Source organism: Nomascus leucogenys, chromosome 22a (assembly GCF_006542625.1).
Source record: "Nomascus leucogenys isolate Asia chromosome 22a, Asia_NLE_v1, whole genome shotgun sequence".
Taxonomy (NCBI): Eukaryota; Metazoa; Chordata; class Mammalia; order Primates; family Hylobatidae; genus Nomascus; species Nomascus leucogenys.
The window spans coordinates 123308688-123329317 of record NC_044402.1 but is presented as its reverse complement, the minus strand read 5'-3'; the positions used below and the strand labels follow the sequence as shown (position 1 = coordinate 123329317).

General features: G+C 42.0%; 1 protein-coding gene and 1 pseudogene across 1 annotated transcript in view; one reads left to right on the top strand and one right to left on the bottom strand.

The window, feature by feature from the left end:
- Window positions 1-11912, bottom strand: part of MOGAT1 (monoacylglycerol O-acyltransferase 1) — a 39545-nt gene extending 27633 nt beyond the window's left edge. Inside the window, 1 exon segment of the mRNA XM_030803489.1 lies at window positions 11821-11912. Coding sequence (XP_030659349.1) covers window positions 11821-11912 — 92 coding nt within the window.
- On the top strand, window positions 3108-6155 carry LOC100604811 (annotated as a pseudogene).
- Window positions 11913-20630: the final 8718 nt, after the last annotated feature.

Sequence of the window (20630 nt, the reverse complement as noted above, 5' to 3'; positions counted from 1 at the left end):
CAAAGTGCTGGGATTACAAGCGTGAGCCACTGCACCCGGTCCTTTTTTTTTTTTTTAATTTAAGTGAAATTCACATAACATAAAAAACTAGTGATTTTAAAGAGAACACTCTGGTGGCATTTAATTCACAATGTTGTACAACTACTACCACCATCTAGTTCCCAAACATCCCCCTTATTTCGAAGTAAAACCCTTTACCCATTAAGCAGTTACTACCCATTCCTCCCTCCCCTCCACCGCTGGCAATTACCAATCTGAGGTCTGTTTCTTTTTTTTTTCTTCTTTTTTTTTTTTTTTTTTTTTTTTTTTGAGACAGGGTCTCACTTTGTCACTCAGGCTAGAGTGCTGTGGCACGAACGTGGCTCACTGCAGCCTCGACCTCTCGGGCTCAGGTGATCCTACCACCTTAGCCTCCCAAGTAGCTGGGACTAGAGGTGCGCACCATGATACCTGGCTAATTTTTGTAGTTTTTGTAAAGATAGGATCTTGCCGCCGGGCGCGGTGGCTCACGCTTGTAATCCCAGCACTTTGGGAGGCCGAGGCGGGCGGATCATGAGGTCAGGAGATCGAGACCACGGTGAAACCCCGTCTCTACTAAAAATACAAAAAAAAATTAGCCGGGTGTGGTGGCGGGCGCCTGTAGTCCCAGCTACTCGGAGAGGCTGAGGCAGGAGAATGGCGTGAACCCCGGGAGGCGGAGCTTGCAGTGAGCCGAGATTGCGCCACGGCACTCCAGCCTGGGCGACAGAGCGAGACTCCGTCTCAAAAAAAAAAAAAAAAAAAAAAGATAGGATCTTGCCATGTTGCCCAGGCTAATCTCGAACTCCTGAGCTCAACCAATCCACCTGCCTCGGCCTTCCAAAGTGCTGGGATGACAGGTGTGAGCCACTGTACCTGGCTGTAGTCTGTTTCTGTGGATTTACCCACTTTTGATATTCATATGAATGGAATGGTATAATACGTGACCTTTTGTAGACTTTTGTTTAACATCAAGTTTTTTGTAGACCTTTGTTTAACATCAAGGTTTTGAGGTTCATCCATGTTGTAGCATGCATCAGTACTTCATTCCTTTTTATAGCTGAACAATATTCCCATGTACCTATACACTGTAATCTGCTTATTCATGCATCTGTTGATGGACATTTGGGTTGCTCCCACCTTTGGCTACTGTGAAGAGTGCCACAATGCCCCTATCACTGGAACCTTACTAAATGTTTGAAACAAGTAAGGCTCCAGCAAAGTGTATGTGTGATCATCGAATTTAGTACCACCAATAAAGGGACAAAATGACATGATGCCTCCTCACAGGATCTAATGGGAAATACATTCCATCACCTTAGTCAAGTCCAGGTTGGGGGGCACTCTACAAGATAACTGGCTTGGGCTGTTTAAAAATAATCAACCTTATACAAGCTTTAAAAACAAATTAAAGGTATAGGAACTGGTCTACTTACAAAGGAAAAGTTGAAGACAATGAGGGAAATTTGAATATAACCATATATTAAATAAGATTATTGTATCCCTGATAAATTTCTTGGGTATGATAGTAGGATTTTGATTATACAGAAAATTCTTGTTTTCAGGCGATACATGCTACAGTATTTAGAGATGAAATGTTTTGATGTTTACAACTTAGTTTCTTCTAAATTGTTCAGCAGCAACAACAAAGTGTGTGTGTGCACGTGTGTGTGTGTGTGTGTGTGTGTGTGGTGAGAGGGAGAGAAAGCAAATGTGGCAGAATGCTAAAAAGTTGCTAAATCTAGATAAAAAAGAATATGTTTTCAAAAATTTTTATTTTATTATGGTAAGAGCAGTTAACATGCAATTACCCTCGTAACAAACATTTGTGTACAAAAGTATATAACGCAGTATTGTTAGTTGTAAGTACCATGTCTGTGACATAATAATATTTGATCTCTGCCCCCAGTTCCTGGCCTAGGGCTCCTAAAATGGTCGTAATTTCCTGATCAACAGGGGTGCTAGGTACATCTTTTCATCTTTTGTTCTAATATTTGGACCCCAGTCCTGACTCTGAGCTCCCAATCCCTTGGAACTTCCTGAGTGACAGCAATGTCTTTTCTTCTAATGAGGCAACTCTTGGTGGGCTCCAGGATGGTGGCTGGTCACTGAAAGACTAAGCAGTCACTAGATGCTTGGAACCTGCAGCCCCACCCCCATCGTCAGGGAGAGGAGAAGGGCTGGAAATGGAGTTAGTGACTGATCATGTGAGTAACTGATCATGCCTAAATGACGAAGGCTCCATAAAGTCCAGAGTTCAGACAGCTTCTGGGTTGGTGAACACAATCACAAGCTGAGAGATTGGTGTACCCCAATGCCATGAGGACAGAAGCTCCTGTGCTTTGGAACCCTCCAGACCTCTACCTAGGTACCTCATCATCTATATCCTTTATCATATCCATTATAATAAACTGCCAAACATAAGTGTTTTCGTGGGTGCTATGAGCCATCATAGCAAATGACAGAGTCCAAGGAGGAGGTCGGTTGAATCCTCAATTTGTAGCCAGTCAGAAAGAAGCACAAGTGCCAACCTGGACTTGTGGTTGGCATTTAAAGTTGGGGCAGTCTTGTAGACGGAACTCTTCACCTGTGAGACCTAGCTCCAGGTAGACAGCATCAGAACTGAACCATAGAATACCTAATTGGTGTCTGGAGAGTTGGAGAAGGGTTCGTCCAGCAAAATCAGGGACATAAATTTTCAGTTTCCATGAATTGAAGACTTTCGGCAAGGAGTGATGGCCCGGTCTGTGGCTTCTGGAAAGCGCTTAAGTGCTTACACAGACAATTCCCATACATTAATGATTTTCCCTCTGTTGTCTCTACCCTTTCTGACTCCATTCCATTCACCTAGCTATTCACAATAAGTGAAATTGTTCTATAAAATCTCCATGGGCAATCTGCATCAGCCAAAACATTGTGAAAACCATTGAATGTTTATTTACTTGCATTAAATAATCACCATAATTAAGAAATAATTTAAGACTTTAACTTGTATATGTATTCTTTCTTCCTATTCTCATCCAAAAAATTTTCATTTTTTTTTCTGCATGAAAACTGTTTCCATACTTATTTTAACCATTTAATGTAGTATGGAGAAAGTAAGTAAAATTCAGAGGCAAGCAAAAATCCATTAGCACCTTTTCCTTCTTACTCCTGGAGACACTATATTTTTTAAATACCTATCTGTGCCATCTGTAGAATATAAGAATGTAAGTGTAAATTCTTCTGATTTTAAAAATTTCTATTTTAAGAGAACTTGCCTCCCAGAGTTTTTAAGGATTGTGCTAAAAGACAAATCTCATCAGACCCCTTTGCAGAATTTTGCAGCCTAGTTTTCTTCATATGTGGGTTTATTCTACACTGCTTTTAAAAAGTGTTACATACAGGGAAATACATTTTTCTTGTTTTATAGCACAGTCAATATTGAACCTACTTCCTTGCCTGATGAAGGCAAATAAATAACAACAAAGATCTGGCTGAAACCAGCCCCACTTTCTGAATATTTCAGGAAGGTTTCTATAAACACAAATACTTTGTACAGTTCAAACTGAAATCCATGGAGATAATCCATAATAAAAGAGACACACTAGTGTTTACGAAAGCCCAAGGATCCCTCGCATAATGTTAAAATGTACTTTCTCCAAATTTTCCAGATTAAAGGAACTACAAAGACAAAATAATGTGAAAAGACAAAATTACAGCAAATTTAGTTATGGAGCTAATTGACTTTAATTCACTATTCATCAATCAGGGCAGCCTCCATTCTGCAAAATAGGAGGAGAGCTTTTACTGAGAAATGGTGGAACAGTGGGTAAGGTAGAAACAAGGAAAACAGAACAAGAGGGAAGAAAAAGTGGATTGGCTATTGTCATGCCACTTCAGGTTTCTTTTTTATAAAGGTTAAAGCAAAGCAGACTTCCTTATTACACTGACTGAGGCAGACTGGATCTCCTGTTTTCAGGAAAACTGGTCTGTTTGGAGATCTACCTGCTTCCTTGAAGTTTCAAGTTTGATCATGTGGCACATAGGATGAATGACTCCACTTTGGTTTGCTCAGATCTGCTGGAGCCTAGTGCAGGAGCTCAGTCCAAAACAATGACTGCCCATAATTTCTGTTTAACACAACTAAATACAACATGTGGATTCCTTTGCTCTACAGGACATTAGTAAGGGAACTTCTGAAATATGAATAATGCTATAGGTCATAGTATTGTATTGTTATTTTTCTGATTTGGGTCACTGTGGCTATGGAAGAGAAATGTTCTTGGTTTTAGGACATATGTACTGTAATCAATTCAGTTAGTTTTCTACAAATTAAACTATAAGCTAATTCCCATCAAACAGCAATCCCAATCAAAATCCCAGGAGGCTTTTTTTGGTGTGGAAATTGTTAACCTGATCCTAAAATGCATATGGAAATGATAAGGACTTGGAATAATCAAAACACCTGTGAAAAACAACAACACCAACCAAGTTTGAAGACTCACAGTATCTGATTCCAAGAATTATTATAAAGCTACGATAATCAAAACAACAGGGTACTGGCATCAAGATAGATAAACAGATCAATGGCACAGAATAGAGAGTCTAGAAATAAACCCATGCATATATGGACAATTGATATTTGATAAAAGCACAAGGGCAATGCAGTAGAGAGCAGATAGTGATCTTTCAAAAAAGAGCTGGAACCATTGGATTATACATATGCAAAAAAAATGGATTTAGACACTGTACCATACACAAAAATTAAGCCTAAATAGATCATAGATCTATAAGGAAAATCTAAAATTATTAACACTGGTAGGAGAAAATACAGAAGAAAATTTTTGTGACCTTGGATTAGCAAAGAATTTTTTTTTTTTTTTTGAGACAGAGTTTTTTGCTCTTGTCACCCAGGCTGGAGTGCAACGGGGCGATCTCAGCTCACTGCAACTTCCACCTCCTGGGTTCGAGCAATTCTCTTGCCTCAGCCTCCCAAGTAGCTGAGACTACAGGCACCCGCCACCATGCCCAGCTAATTTTTATATTTTTAGTAGAGGCAGGGTGTCTTCACATTGGCCAGGCTGGTGTTGAACTCCTGACCTCAGGTGATTCACCTGCCTCGGCATCTCAAAGTGCTGGGATTACAGGCATGAGCCAGCATGCCCAGCCAGATTAAGCAAAGATTTTAAAGATATGACACCCAACACAATCCATTAAAAAAATGGATACACTTGACTTCATCAAAATTAAAACTTCTGCTCTTCAAAAGACACTGTTAAGAGATTGAAAGGGTAATCCATAGACTGAAAGAAAAATCTATACAAAGCTCATCGCTGATAAATGACTTTATATCTAGAATACACAAGAACTCTCAAAACTCAGCAATAGGAAAACAAGCAATCCAATAAAACCCAGGCAAAAGATTTAAATAGATAGTTCAACAAGGAGTAGAGATGGCAACTAAGCACATGAAAAGACGCTCACGGTCATTAGTCATTGAGGAAATGCAAATTAAAGCCACAATGAGACACCACTACACACTTATTAAAATTGCAAAAGTTGGGGCTCAGCAACATTCTCTTGGCTCCTGGTGGTCAGTGGCGGAAGTGTGTGGGCAAGTCGGCACTCACCATCCAGTTAATCCAGTCCTATTTTCTAATGGGTTATGACCCAATCGCTTAAGATTCCTATGCAAAGCAGTGTGTGATAGATAACACAGCAGGCTGGCTAGATATTTTATATAAAGCAGAACAAGAAGAGTTTGGTTGGAGCCATGAGACAACAGAATATCAGGACTGGTGAGGGCTTCCTGTTGGTCTTTTGAGTCACAGGTCAAGGCAGTTTTGGAAAAAATCTATATATTTCAAAGACAGATTCTCAGAGTAAAGGATTATGATGAATTTCCAATGATTTTATTTGGCAATAAAGCAGATCTGGATCATTAAAGACAAGTAACACAGGAAGGACACAGTTAGTACGGCAACTTAAGGCAGCATACCCAGAAGGTATTAGCAAAGATTAGAATGAATGTAGATTAAGCTTTCCATTAACTTGTCCAAGTTACAAGGAAATTTCAAGAGCAGTAATTTCCTTCTTCACCAGAACCGACACGGAAAGAAAAAGACAAGAAAGGCTGCTACTGTGTCATTTTCTAGAATCCTTTGAGTTTTAGCTATCAGCATCCAGGAAAAGCCCTCATCTTCTTTTTCTCTCCTTATAGTTTACATCTCATTAGTACCTTTCTAGCCTTACACAAATGATCACCACGTTAGCCTTAGACCAAGAAGCTGGTGAGTCCTTTCCATGAAGCTAATACAATGGTCATTTCCAGACAAATGTAAAGGAAAAGCCAAGGCTGCTTCAAAATTTCTGATTTCATTAAAATATGTATGCCAGGCGTGGTAGCTTTTTAGTAGAGACAGGGTTTCACCGTGTTAGCCAGGATGGTCTCGATCTCCTGACTTCGTGATCCACCTGCCTCGGCCTCCCAAAGTGCTGGGATTACAGGTGTGAGCCATTGTGCCTGGCCAATAAATATTTTTATATGTTTATAAGCAAATATACTTCACAACATACCTTGTAAATATGTAAAGATAAGTATTTAATTCTCATTGTTCACTTTTAACTGACAAAACATAAAAAGTGGAAACTACAGAAGCTGTGGTAGAACTTTTACTTGCTGGTCTGGTTTTGCTGGTACCCACCTTTGGCCAGTCACATATCTACTCAAGAAACCTTCCCAATAGAGTACAACAGGATGAGACTCTGAAATCATTTTCAGCATCCCCTACTAGATATTGACTGTTATATCTCAAGTATGAAGTGTAAAACTTTGGTTGACAATTAGTATAATTGTGGATGGCTTCTGATTTTGTTTTTTAATTCTGTGGATTGTGTTTAAACAATTCAAAAGCATGTTCCTGATTTTTAGATACTAAAGTACAAAGTTGTCATTTTATTGAACGTGTACAAAAATCCCATGAAGTTTATAGAGCATACCCTTATACAGCTTCAGGTGCTAGAATTAAAATTGATCAGTATCACAAGAAAAAAATTGCAAAAATTCAAAAGACTACATCGAATGATGGTAAGGACATGGAGTGATTAGAGCTCTTATGCCCTGCCAGTGAGAATGTAAAATGATATAATACTTTGGAAGAAACTTTGGTGGTTTCTGGAAAAGTTAAACCTGCAACTATCATATAATCAAGGCATTACATTCTTGGTTTACCTATGAATAAAGAAAGTATATGTTCATACAAAGATCTGTAGGTGAAAGTTCATGGTAGTATTATTCATAATAGCTATGAGCCAAATATTCATCAATAGATGGCTGGAGAAATTGCAATATATCCATGCAAGAGAATGCTGCTTAGAAACAAAAAGCAATGAACTATTGATATATATGAGAAACAGTCTCAAAATAATTATGCTGAGTGAAAGAAGCCAGACAAAAAGAGAGTATATATGATGTGATTCCACTTATACAAAACTCTAGAAAATGCAAACTAATCTGTGGTGACAGATCAGCTCAGGCACAGTGTGGCTCACACCTGTAATCCCAGCACTTTGAGAGGTCAAGGTGGGAGGATCCCTTGAGCCAAGGGGTTCAAGACCAGCCTAGACAACATAGAGAGACCCCATCTGTATTTAAAAAAAAAAAAAAAAAAAGGAGATCAGTGGTTGCTTGGGAAGGGGGGTGGGGGAGCAGAGAAGGAGGGCTTACTATTTGATTTTATTACTAAATGAAACATTTTGCGACTTTAAAATATATTCCAAGTACTAATAGCTTAAACTCACTTTCCTGGTGATGGCAAGAAAAATGTATTCTGGGATTTTGATTTAGAGATCTTAAAACACCATTAATAAAACATCTCTTGTCACCACTGGAAGTAACTATTATATCAACTCCTTACGTGAAACTTGATAATTAAATGGAAAGAAGAGAGCATTATCCTTTCTTTCCTGTAAGAATTGAATTGTAGGGTAGTCAAATGGTGCTACATGATGAGACCAAATTTTTAACTGCAGAAATTCTGGCTAATAAACGAAGAATAAATGATAGAATAAGAAAATTACCCTTTGGGAGGCCGAGGCAGGCAGATCACAAGGTCGGGAGATCGAGACCATCCTGGCTAACACCGTGAAACCCAGTCTCTACTAAAAATACAAAAAATTAGCCAGGCTTGGTGGCGGGCGCCTGTAGTCCCAGCTACTCAGGAGGCTGAGGCATGAGAATGGCATCAACCCAGGAGGCGGAGCTTGCAGTGAGCCGAGATCGCACCACTGCACTCCAGCCTGGGTGACACAGCGAGACTCCGTCTCAAAAAAAAAGAAAATTACCATTTTGCAGTTTCAAATAAAACAGGTAATTCGGGCAAGGATCATGACTTAAATCACTAGATGAAAGTTGCAGCATGCCAGTCATCACCTCGGATTACTTCCTTCCTAGACCCACTGACCAATGAAGTGCACAGCAACACCTGGGAAGAAGTCTTGCCCAAAAGGTTTCATCTAAATCTAATCAAGCATTTAGCTCTAACTTCCATCTTTTAAAAGAAATACAAGGGATAGAGGAACAGTTAACCCTACAAAGAAGCAGACAAACTCACAAAGTGAGACGTCCTGCAGGACCCATGTCAAATGGTTTCTTCAAGGCTTCATTGACAAGAAAACAAAGGGGAGACACTGTTCTACATGAAAGACATAAAAACCAAATATAACACACGGATCTTATTTGGATTTAGGTTCAAAGAAATTGCCAGTAAAAGTGTATTTTGTCTGGGCGCAGTGCCTAGTGCTCCCATTACTTTGGGAGGCTGAGGCAGGAGGATCACTTGAGCCTGGGAGTTTGAGACCAGCCAGGGCAACATAAGGAGGACCCGTTTCTACCAAAAAGAAAAAAGAACAAGAAAAAAAGTGTAGTTTTGGTACAATTTAGGATATCTGAACTTGGTTTACATGATTTTAGGTAATTTTTGTTAACTATGCTAGGTATGACAAGAGTACTGTGGTTACACACAAAATACTTATTTTTAAAATATGCAAACTAAAGCATTTAGTATTAAAATATCTTAATGTGTGAATTCACTAGACACGAAGGAAACAACAGACACTGCGGCCTACATGAGGGTGGAGGGTGGAGGATGAGGAGGAAAAGCTACCTACTGGGTACTATGCTGATTATTTGGGTGATGAAATAATCTGTACAATCCCTATGATGCTCAATTTACCTATATAACAAACCTGAACATGTACTCCTGAACCTAAAAGTTAAAAAAAATTATACAAAAAAAGTGATTTGTTTTAAAATATTTTCGCAAAATAATGGATAAAACAAAACATATATGGCAACTTATTAAATAAGTATAAACCTAGGTCATGGGTATATGGGAATTCATAGTCTTCTCTCTAGTTTCTGTATGTTTGAAATTTCCCACAATATAATTTCCAAGATATATAATACAAAATATGCTCCTGCTAACACAAATGTCAAATGTGTGAAACAAAAACATTGAGGTGAATTGGATCTAGGACCACTGTAGTTTGATTCAAATTAGACACAGGTCATTGAGCACCTGCCATGTCCTCGTCACTAATGCACTCACATGCAGTCACACGTGTCTCAACTTTCCACTACTGGGCCATGTGATCTTGAGTAATTCACTTTATCTCCTAGGTCCTTCACTGGTAAAATGAGGGTAAGGGGTAGTCACTCCCTCACTGGGTTGCTGTGAGGATTACATGAGTTAATACTCTAGGGATCTGGTGGGTGCATAGTTCCTGTTCTGGGTGATAGACCAGAAACAGCCATTCAACAAGTATTTGTGTATATCTCAAGTATTTGTGTATATCTTCCATGGGCCAGACATATACTGCGTGTTTCCTCACTAAGCTTGTAGACTAAGACAGCCATAGAGAACTTTCTCAAGTCACCACAGCCATACACAGATGCAAGCAATGATAAGTGCCATGAAAGAAAAGAACAGTGGCCATCAGAGATGTGTTGAATGATCAGTTAGGAGGTCGGACTCCAAGTTCAGGCCATTTAAGAGAGCAGTTTAGTGGTTAAAGCAGAGACTTTGGGCAGAATACTTGGGTTTGAAACCAACTCTACTACGTCCTGCTAGCTGCATCACCTTGAGCAATTTACTTCACCTCTTAGTTCCCTCGTCTGTACCATGAGTGCAGGAATAGTCCTTACCTCACAGGGGTGTTGTGAAGATTGCTAGTTAATCGTGGATGTTGCTTAGAACAGCACCTGGCACATACCAAGCACTGGATAAGGTTGTGTGTTGTTGTCTCCGTGGTGCTTTGATCCAGAGCAACTCTGCCTCACGGTGTGGCCTGTGAGGACTTAATGAGTTAACATTTTGAATTACTTTTTTTTGGGGGGGGTTGGGTAAATTCTACCTAGCAGCACAGGAGAGTCACTTGGAGAGTTCTTAAAAGAGGAAAAAGGAAAAAAAAAAGGTGTATAGACTGCATTCTGAAACAAATGACTTAGAAATTCCAGGGATGAGCCGGGTGCGGTGGCTCAGGCCTGTAATCCCAGCACTTTGGGAGGCCGAGACGGGCGGATCACCCGAGATTGGGAGTTCGAGACCACCCTGACCAACATGGAGAAACCCTGTCTCTACTAAAATGACAAAATTAGCCAGGTGTGATGGCACATGCCTGTAACCTCAGCTACTCGGCAGGCTGAGGCAGAAGAATCACTTGAACCCGGGCGGCGGAGGTTGCGGTGAGCCGAGATCGCGCCACTGCACTCCAGCCTGGGCAACGAGAGTGAAACTCCGTCTCAATAATAATAATAATTATAATAATAAAAAACAAATTCCAGGATGGAGCCTGGGCATCTGTATTTTTTAGAAGCTTCTCCAGTGATTGTCATCTAGAGCCAGAGTTGAGAACCACTGATTCAGCCTTTCGAAATGTAAAAGCAGTTTTAAAAGTGTAAAACTCTCCAGTGCAACGGGTTTATTACTATTATTACCACCCCAATGCTGTACAATCCATGATCTTACAGCATACCCATGATCTTAGTCTTCAGAAGAGTTTATGTTTCAATAGAAGGGTCTTTCCCAAATTCCTCTCTCCTCCCACATCACCCCTATTTACTTCAAGAGCAGAACAAATATGAAGGAAAAAAACAAAAAACAAAAACAAAAACCACCCAAGTTTTTGCCCCATCTAATGATTCGGCTCGTGTATGTTTCATGGGCTCAACTTGGGAACTAACTGGAACACACACGCTCCTGAGTCAAATTATTTCCAGAGAGAAACCGCTCAACCAAATGCAATGAATGGTACAGCCTTCTTTACAGAAAGGTACTGCTATGCATCCAGGAAATCTCCAAAACGGGAAAGGGAACACTGCTCTTTGTCAGGAGGGTGGGGAGACGAAGGAATCAGGTTTTAACTACTGAGGCATTACTTTGCCATCTATGAATCAACAGTTCGAGGAGCGAGTTTGCCAACTTTTGAGGGGTTAAAGTGCTCAAGCGTTCGATGGGGTCATGGTTACATTTTGGTAGATACAGTCGCCAAAAGTCATCAAGCTGTATCCGTCTAACTGCGCCTTTTATTGTAGGCAAGGTGCACCTCAATTTAAAAAAATGACTCAGGAGAAAATAAAACAGTCGTTAGCGATGAGGAAACCAGAGTCCACGTTAGCTCCAAACGCCCTCTTTGACCTGCCTGCTCTGGCCGACAGGGGAATGAGGGTTGGAAGGTTCTATGCAGGTCCTGGAATCCGGACCGTCCCGAGGGAGGACACGGAGCCCACGCGCCGCGGCCCGCTGGGCGGGGTCCTTTCAGAGCAGCAGGTATTTCAGGACCCACTGCAGCACGGCCACCGTCTGCAGCCGCCGCGCCAGCGGGATGTTGAGCCGTGCAAACTCTACCTTCATGGCGCGGCGGGGCGAGGACGGCGCCAGCCACTGCAGCCTGCACCCACGCTACTCTGCGGCGCCTGTGGGAAGTGCCCGGCGGGATCCGGGCCCCGGGCTGGGCACTGGCTGGGCAGAGAGGAGGAGGCAGAGGCTAGGCAGCGGGCGGGGACCCAACTGCGCCCTGGGTGGGAGGGCGCGCTGGGCTGAGGCTGGGGGCAGCCAATCACACGCGCCGGGCGCCAGAGCTGGCCCAGCGCTCTGGCCCCGGAGCAGCTGCAGCGGCCCGGGCGCATTGGGTGGCGCGCCCGGGCGCTGGCGAGAGCGCGCCGCGTGGGACACGAGGGACGGGGAGAGGGGTCAGCTGGCAGCCAGCCCGAGCCGGGCAGCGCGGGCTCTTGCCGCCTGGCTGAGGACCTGGGATCTCCACCAGGATCTGACCATTGTTCAGCTGATCGATCACCCAGCGCTTGCCTTCAGCATCCCACCCCTTCCTTCCAACCCTCTGTGATTGGGGGTTAGTTTGAGGAATCACACACCAGCTAGAGAGAGGAGCGAGACTTGTTTCTTAGCTTATTGATATGTGTCCCCCGGCCACCTCCAATTTCCCCGGGGAGGGGGAAGAGGACCTGGCTTCCTCACTCTTGGGTCCTCAGTTCCCTACAGGAGCTCTGGGAACCTTTCACTCATTCATTCATTCAACCCACATTTATTGAACACTTGCCACGTGCTGAGCACCATCTGGGTGCTCGGATAACCAAGCTGTCAAGCGCATCCGTGTGAAGAGACCACCAACAGGCTTTGTGTGAGCAACAAGGCTGTTTATTCACTTGGGTGCAAGTGGGCTGAGTCCGAAAAGAGAGTCAGTGAAGGGAGATGGGGAAGGGGTTGCTTTATAGGAGTTGTCTAGGTAATGGAAAATTACAGTAAAAGGTGGTTATCTATTGTTAGCAGAGGAAGGGGTCACAAGGTACAGGGTGGGGAGATCATAAGACTCATTGTCCAGAAGAAGAATGTCACAAAGTAGATTGATCAGCTAAGGTAGGGCAGGGACAAGTCACAATGGTAAAATGTTGTAATGTTGGTTAATTAGTTAAGGCAGGAACTGGCTGTTTTACTTCTTTGCGTTTTTTTTGGCTGCTCCAGGCTTCTCAGCTCCTGCAGGCCACCTGGATGTGTATGTGCAGGTCACAGAGGTTATAATGGCTGAGCTTTGGCTCAGAGGCCTGACAAAAGCTATTCATTGTCTTGTTCTCAGAGTACAGGGAAAAGAGACATAAGCAAAACAACTACACAATTTGGTGTATAATTACAAGTAAGACCCTACTGTGAATGACTAGAAGATTCCAAAACCAAGACTGCTGCATGGTCAGGGAAGTGTCTGAAGAAGTGCCCTTACTTGAGCTATAGCCAAATCTAGTTAACCCAGGAGTCATCCAGGCAAAGGGAAGCACATATGCAAAGGTCCTGTGGCTGAACTCCAAGAAGAGCTCAAAGAGTGAGAGCTTAGGGGACAAGGGTGAGATTGGGGTGACATCAGACAAAAAAGGTGGGCAAGGTCCAGACCCTTGCAGACTGTGTTAGGGTTCAAGTTTGAACCCCAAGATCAATACAAGACACTGAAGGGTTTCAATTACAATGTGTTAAATGGATGGCTGGATTCTAAATAGTGCCTAGTCCTTGGGAGCAACACTGCACTTTATTTATAAATATTAATTACCACATAGTTGAAAAACTCAAAATGATGAGTAGCTGTCAAGTTATTGCTGGAGAGGACTTGGAACAGGGCAAAACAACAGAGTTGGCCCTCCCTTCTCCCCCATCTTATGCTCTTTTCTCCTTCAACCTTTTAATACAAAGGGAGTTGGATTAAAACAAATACCAGGGCCACTTGGAGGAGTTGTTTGTGATTTTTTGTATGCAAAACTTGTTTGGGTTTCTTTTTCCTCCTACTTAAGGAGTCACTTTCTTCTTTCCTTTTAGATTTCTCCGTCGAATCTTCCCCCAGTGCTAGGTGGGGACACTATGAACACACACTATGTCAGGCACTCTGCAGAGCCGTCACAGGCATAATCTCAAAAACCCTACAAAGTAAGCATTCACTTCAACTTTGCAGCTAAGGAAATCAGGGCTTAAAGTCACACAGCTGGTAAATGGCAGAATCGAGAAGATTCAAATTTCTATAAAACCTGGAGAGGCGAGTCATCCCTTCATTAACTGAACCAAACATAGAACAAACATTTATGGAGTGCCTGCATTGCCTTGGGCATTGTCCTTGGTACTGATGACACAAACGTGAATTAAGATGAGGTCTCTGTGCCTTTGAGAATTTACGCACATTTACTCATTGACTATTTGTGGAAAGCTTTCTATGTATTAGGCACTGGGTAGGGAAAGGAGATGAGCTACAATGGTGAATAAGAAAGGTCCTTGTCCTGCTGCAGCTCACAGTCTAGTGGGAGAAACAGAAAATACCTACCTATGTAGACAACCAAATTTGTGACAGTGCCCTGAAGGAAACACATAGGCTGATACAGAATAATGGGCACCTATTTAGAACAGATTGGAGGTAGCAAGAGTGGAAGTAGGCATATCCCCTAAGAAGGCTATTGTAGGATGATTGTAGAGGACATGGAAGCTTGGGAAAATAGAGATAGACTTGAGATATGCATGGGACATATAAATGGCAGGACTGTTTGATTAGTTGGATTTCGAATCTATTGGTAAAGAAGACCAAAACACCCAGAACTCCTGATCCTGATCACTTGGAGTTTGTTTGCTTAGTAATGTGTTTGTCACTTTCCCAGAGCACTAAGCTGTTAGATAAGAACTGTCATATCCTGTCACAGCCATCATAGCCAACTGACACAAAGCATGGACTCACCAGTACTCAGTCAATACAACAGTCCATCACGATTTTAATCAACAATTAAATTATTTACTCATCCTTTTGACATTCAACATGTATTTATTTGTTTACATATTGCGTGCCAAGTTACTAGAGTTAAGTGATCATTGGATTGACATAGTGGGAAAGTTTTAATTCATCAAGCTATTCAAAACAATTCTAAATGAGCCTAAGATTCCAGAGCCCAACTGCTATACTAGGCTGCTTCTCAAATAATATAAGGAAGAAAGGGAGTGTTGTCACAACAGAGGAACAAGTCATTGAAGGGTAAGTAGAAGAGTGCTGATGACTGAACCTGTCATTTGGGTTGAGGTGTAGTTATCCATTCAGTCAACAAATATTTTAGCAAATGATTACAGAAAAATACATTTGGTAGAAGCGTCAGCTTTGTTCCTATGGGCCTGGAATTGGCTAAATATGAGTGAATAAAACATATATATGTTTACAATAATTCAATGAAAAGGTATCAAGCACCACAGCTGTGGCAAGTCCTGGGGAAGGAACCAACACAGTCCCTTTGAAGATCTGGGATTCCACTGATAGGTATGGTTCCTCTTTCTACTTCTCAACTCTGATGAAGAAATAAGAAGGTCACAGGCCAGATTGTCTCAACAATTATGAAAGGCTACTCTTGGAATTGAAAAATAAGAAATCGTTTCCTTGTTCTACTTATTTCTTCCCGTGCACTTTACTAAAACTAACTTCTACTAGTAGAAAGGTGACAATGTCTTTCTATAACATGACGTTTTACTGTAACTTAAGTAAAAATGTTCTCATTGTTAGGTTAAAAAGGAAATAGTATTCTGTTAGTATTCTGTCTAGACAGAGTCCTTAGAGGGGATAGTTTAGGGCAAAGGTCATGGTTCTGATTTTCATAAGATGCATTAATCATAAAAGTAAGTATTCTCTCTCTCACACGCGCACACACACACACACACACACATAAACACACACCACTGAGAGCGACCAGCTCTGGTTAAAGTAGAATAGAACGCCATCACTATGGTAGTTTCAATGGAATGTCCTTTAAGAAGTTCTATTTTCAAGGCTCTTTGGAACAAAGTTTAAGAAATTTGCTGTGGTCCCTCTGCATTCTTATTGTCTTCTCAATTAACTATTTGATCAATCTGACAAGGCTCGGGTATGTTTGCTCTGGGGAAAGTTGCAGGAACCTTGCCTGAGAAGGTGAGGCTTCGTAGCCCCATGGTTACAGTCCAAGGTTTCCTTTCCTCCATATTTTCTTATTGCTACAAGTACATGCAAGGTCTTAGACCCCATGTACCATGCCTGCCTTCCTTCCTTTCACATTTTCCTTCGAAAACTCCATTCATAGAAGTTCAAGTGTTGTCTCTCCATTAGTTAATTTATGTTAATATGTGATGTTTTCTCTACAAAATACGTGCTTCCCTAATTGTTCCTTTTGTGTGTTTGTCTGTTTTTTGAGACAGAGTCTGCTCTGCTGCCCAGGCTGGAGTGCAGTGGGGCGATCTTGGTTCACTGCAACCTCTGCCTCCCAGGTTCAAGCGATTCTCGTGCCTCAGCCTCCCAGAGAAGCTGGGACTACAGGTGCAAACCAGCATGCCCGGCTAATTTTTTGTATTTTTAGTAGAGATGGGGTTTCACCATGTTGTTGCCCAGGCTGGTCTGAAACTCCTGAGCTCAAGAAATGCACCTGCCTCAGCCTCCCAAAGTGCTAAGATTACAGGCATAAGCCACCACGCCCAGCCCCTAATTGCTCTTTTAAATTGTTATAACATTATGACTGATTACTGTTAGAAATTATGAGGATAGTGACTAGTATTTATTAAATGTCCTTTCTCTTCCCATGACCCTCACCCACACCTTAATTTGCATTTGCCCTGGGACAGTAATTGGAGGTCCAGCAACCCACTCAAGGTAGGAACAAGAAGAAAGGGATTAAGAAGGTTTACTGCAACTGTCCTGAACCCAAGGCAATCTTATAAAAGAGGCAGTCAGCAACTCCAACAGCAGTGCCCTTGGGGACGTGACAAAGCAGTTTCCATTACTTAGTCCCAGTTTCCAAGAAGATCCAGGCTATGGTCTGAATGTTTGTTTTTTCCCCAAGTACCCCCAAATTTATATTAGGTGAAATCCTAACCACCAAGGTAATGGTATTAAGAAGTGTGGCCTTTGGGGAGTGATTATGTCATGACAGCTCCTCCTTCATGAATGGACTTAGTGCCCTTATAAAAGATGTTGAAGGGAGCTCTTTTGCTCCTTCTGCCATAGGAGGACCCAGCAAAAAGTCAGCTGTTGCAACTCAAAAGAGGGCCCTCACCAGAACCCGACCATGCCAGCACCCTGATCTTGAACTTCCCAGCCTCTAGAACTGTGAGAAATAAATTGTAGTTGTTTATAAGCCACCCAGTATATGATATGTTGCTATAGTAGCCTGAATGGATGAAGATAGTCCAATCCAGTGGATGTTTTGTTTTGCTTCAACACATGCCATCTCCCCAGTCCTGACTGCTGTCATTTCTCCCCTGCATTATTGCAACCTCCTAACTGATCTTCTCGCCGTGAGTTTTACCCTCCAAACCACTACTCCTTATCTCCTTTCTACAACGTGCCCAATGTCATCTTTTCCATTACTTTTCAAACATCGTTTAAAATCTTTGAATTTCTTCACAATTGCTGTCAAGATAAAGTCCAAATTCTTTAATATGGTTTTGGACTCTGCTTTATAGGTCATCTACATCTCACCTCTTGAGTCTCAGCTATAACTTTCCAATGCTCACACTCTAAGCTTTAATAATTCTGAACTTAATTTGTTGTTGAACAGTCAAGTTTCAGGACGAAGAAAGAGACACATGGGTCTCAAGAACAACCAGTCACTTTGATGTGTCTAGGCCCTCTCTCTCCTCTGTCTTCTCTCTTGCTGTGAGAGTCGTTTTACCTTGCTGGAGATTAATTTTCTCCATGGGGTGGGAAGCATGGCCACTAATGGCCCCACACTTGTACGTTACAGCTTCCACTATTAAATCAAATGGACTTAAGTTCCCTACGGTCCCAAGTCCAAAATCCAGCTGGCATCAGGTGTCAACTTCTGTATCAATTCATTCAAATGAGATACAGGGTCCCATTGCTGTAACATGGTGGCTGTCAAATTTGCCCTTGTGGCGGCGAATGAAAATTCTGGGCAGATGATGCCAAGCTTCTGCAATCAAAACGAATCAGAAGGGAGAAATGAGTGAGGAGGAGTTAAGTTGACTTCAGTATTTCCGATTTGGATAACTCAGTGGATGGTAGTGACATTGAAAAGGAAAGGCAGACATGGGAAAAAATGAATCTTAGGGGAAACTTCAGTTTTTGACATGTTGAGTATGAGATGCCAGCATGTTGGACAGCCAGGTGCAGATGTTCAGAAGCTGGTAAGAAATATGTACGGAAGAGGCTGGGCACAGTGGCTCACGCCTGTAATCCCAGCACTTTGGGAGGCCGAGGCAGGCGGACCATGAGGTCAAAAGATTGAGACCATCCTGGTTAACACGGTGAAACCCCGTCTCTATTAAAAATACAAAAAAATTAGCTGGGCCTATAGTCCCAGCTACTCAGGAGGCTGAGGCAGGAGAATGGTGTGAACCTGGGAGGCTGAGGTTGCAGCGAGCCAAGATCGGCGCCACTGCACTCCAGCCCGGGCAACAGAACTATACTCCATCTCAAAAAAAAAAAAAAAAAAAAAGAAAGAAAAAAAAGAAATATGTACAGAAGAGAGATAAAAGCTGAAGATAGGAAGGGAGCCGTCTGTGTTTAGGTGGTAGTGGAGGCTGCAGACCTCACTCGGGGAGAAGATTTCTAAGCACGTAACTCTGGATAGCACCCCACATAGAAGCAAGGGAAAGTGCAGTGTAGGAGGTAGAGGAGGCCGCAAGAGAGTTAATATTTATTCAGTGTTCATGATAGGCCAAACCCTACACAAACTATTTCTCTTAGAATTCTCACAACCATCACATGGTATAACTACAAGGTAGGTATTGTTATTCTTCACATTACAGATGAGGAACTGAGGCTCATCAGTATTCTGTCATTGGTCCAAGGTCTCAGTGAACAGTAGATCCAGGATTTAAATCTGTGACTGATAGAACTCAATACTATGTTGTATTGCTTTTGCCTATCGCATAGTGACAGTAGAAAAATCCAAGGAGCCAATCAGGAGCCTGGAGTCAGGAAAACTAAGGAAGGAGAATATCAGGAACGAGGGAATTGTCAATACTATAAAATGTGTAATGAGTTTATTTTAAAAATCCAATTTAGGCCAGGTGCAGTGGCTCATGCCTGTAATCCCAGCACTTTGGGAGGCCGAGATGGGTGGATCACGAGGCCAGGAGATCGAGACCATCCTGGCTAACACGGTGAAACCCCGTCTCTACTAAAAATACAAAAAACATTAACTGGGCATGTAGTCCCAGCTACTCGGGAGGCTGAGGCAGGAGAATGGCGTGAACCCGGGAGGCGGAGCTTGCAGTGAGCCGAGATCACACCACTGCACTCCAGCCTGGGCGACAGAGCGAGACTCTGTCTCCAAAAAAAAAAAAAAAAAAAAAAAAAAAATCCAATTTAAAATGACCATCGTTTTGACAAATTCCTTAGTGCTGATCAAACTGATTCTTGTGAGGTCTTGCAGACCTTCTTGATGCTAGATGGATCTAGCAATAGAAACCCAAAAAGATGTATGGACTGTGGTTATGTCCTAAAAGTTTCAGAGTAATCTACAGAGAGATTGGAGTGCCCTCACAAAATTTATAGGAAAGGCATATAAGATTATGGATAGAACAGAACCAGTTTTTGATACGCAGCAAGTAAAAGCAAGGCCAGTTACAGTAAATTGTATCATCCATTACCTGTATGGAAAGCCCTGCCTCACCCTCTGGGAGATAGCAGCTCAAGTTTGACTAAACTTCACACCAGAAAGAGGTCATAGTCTCAGATCACTTGGGTAATTTATACTGAAGGTAATATACTGGGTAATTACTTTCAGTATAAATATCTACTAATCAAATAGCACTTTGCAGGTTTCAAATTGTCTCCACATACTTTATCCTCACAACCATCAGATGGAATACTATCTCCATTTTGTGAATGAAGAAACTGAGGCTGCAAGCGGAGACTGTTTGCTTCTGGAGAGGAAAGCACTACACAGTATCAGCATGCCCCTTTAAGCTACCAGTGGCTCTAGTGTAAAATGTCATCTGATCCCATACTGCAATTTAGGACCTGTGTGAGAAGAACTTCAGACCTGACAGCATAGCTTTCACAGTTACTGGCCAACCCACAAGCATTACAGGAAAGTGGCACAATCATTTCAGAAATTTTCTCCGAGCTTATTACACATTTTATAGGCAAAAACAATCCACGGGTGCAGGCTCTGATTCCAGGTGATAATGAGAGAGCTGGACAATCTACCAATGTCTGATTAGTCAGGGAAAAGGAGTGAGCCTGATTGTGTTTTATGATAGCCTTGGTTTTATTTTCTCATAATAAAATAATACTTGCTAGTTACAATTCTGTAAAATATAAGATACAATTTTAAAAAATCTCAGCAATCCAAGAATAGTGACTGTTAACATTTTGTTGTATATTATAGTAGCCATTTTATTTTTGTTCACACTCATACATACCTGCGTTTTTTTTTTCTTTTTTTTGAGAGGGAGCCTCACTCTTATTGCCCAGGCTGGAGTGCAATGGCGTGATCTCAGCTCACTGCAACCTCCACCTCCCAGGTTCATGTGATTCTTGTGCCTCAGCCTCCTGAGGAGCTACGATTACGGGTGCCCACCACCATGCCTGGCTAATTTTTTAAATATTTTTAG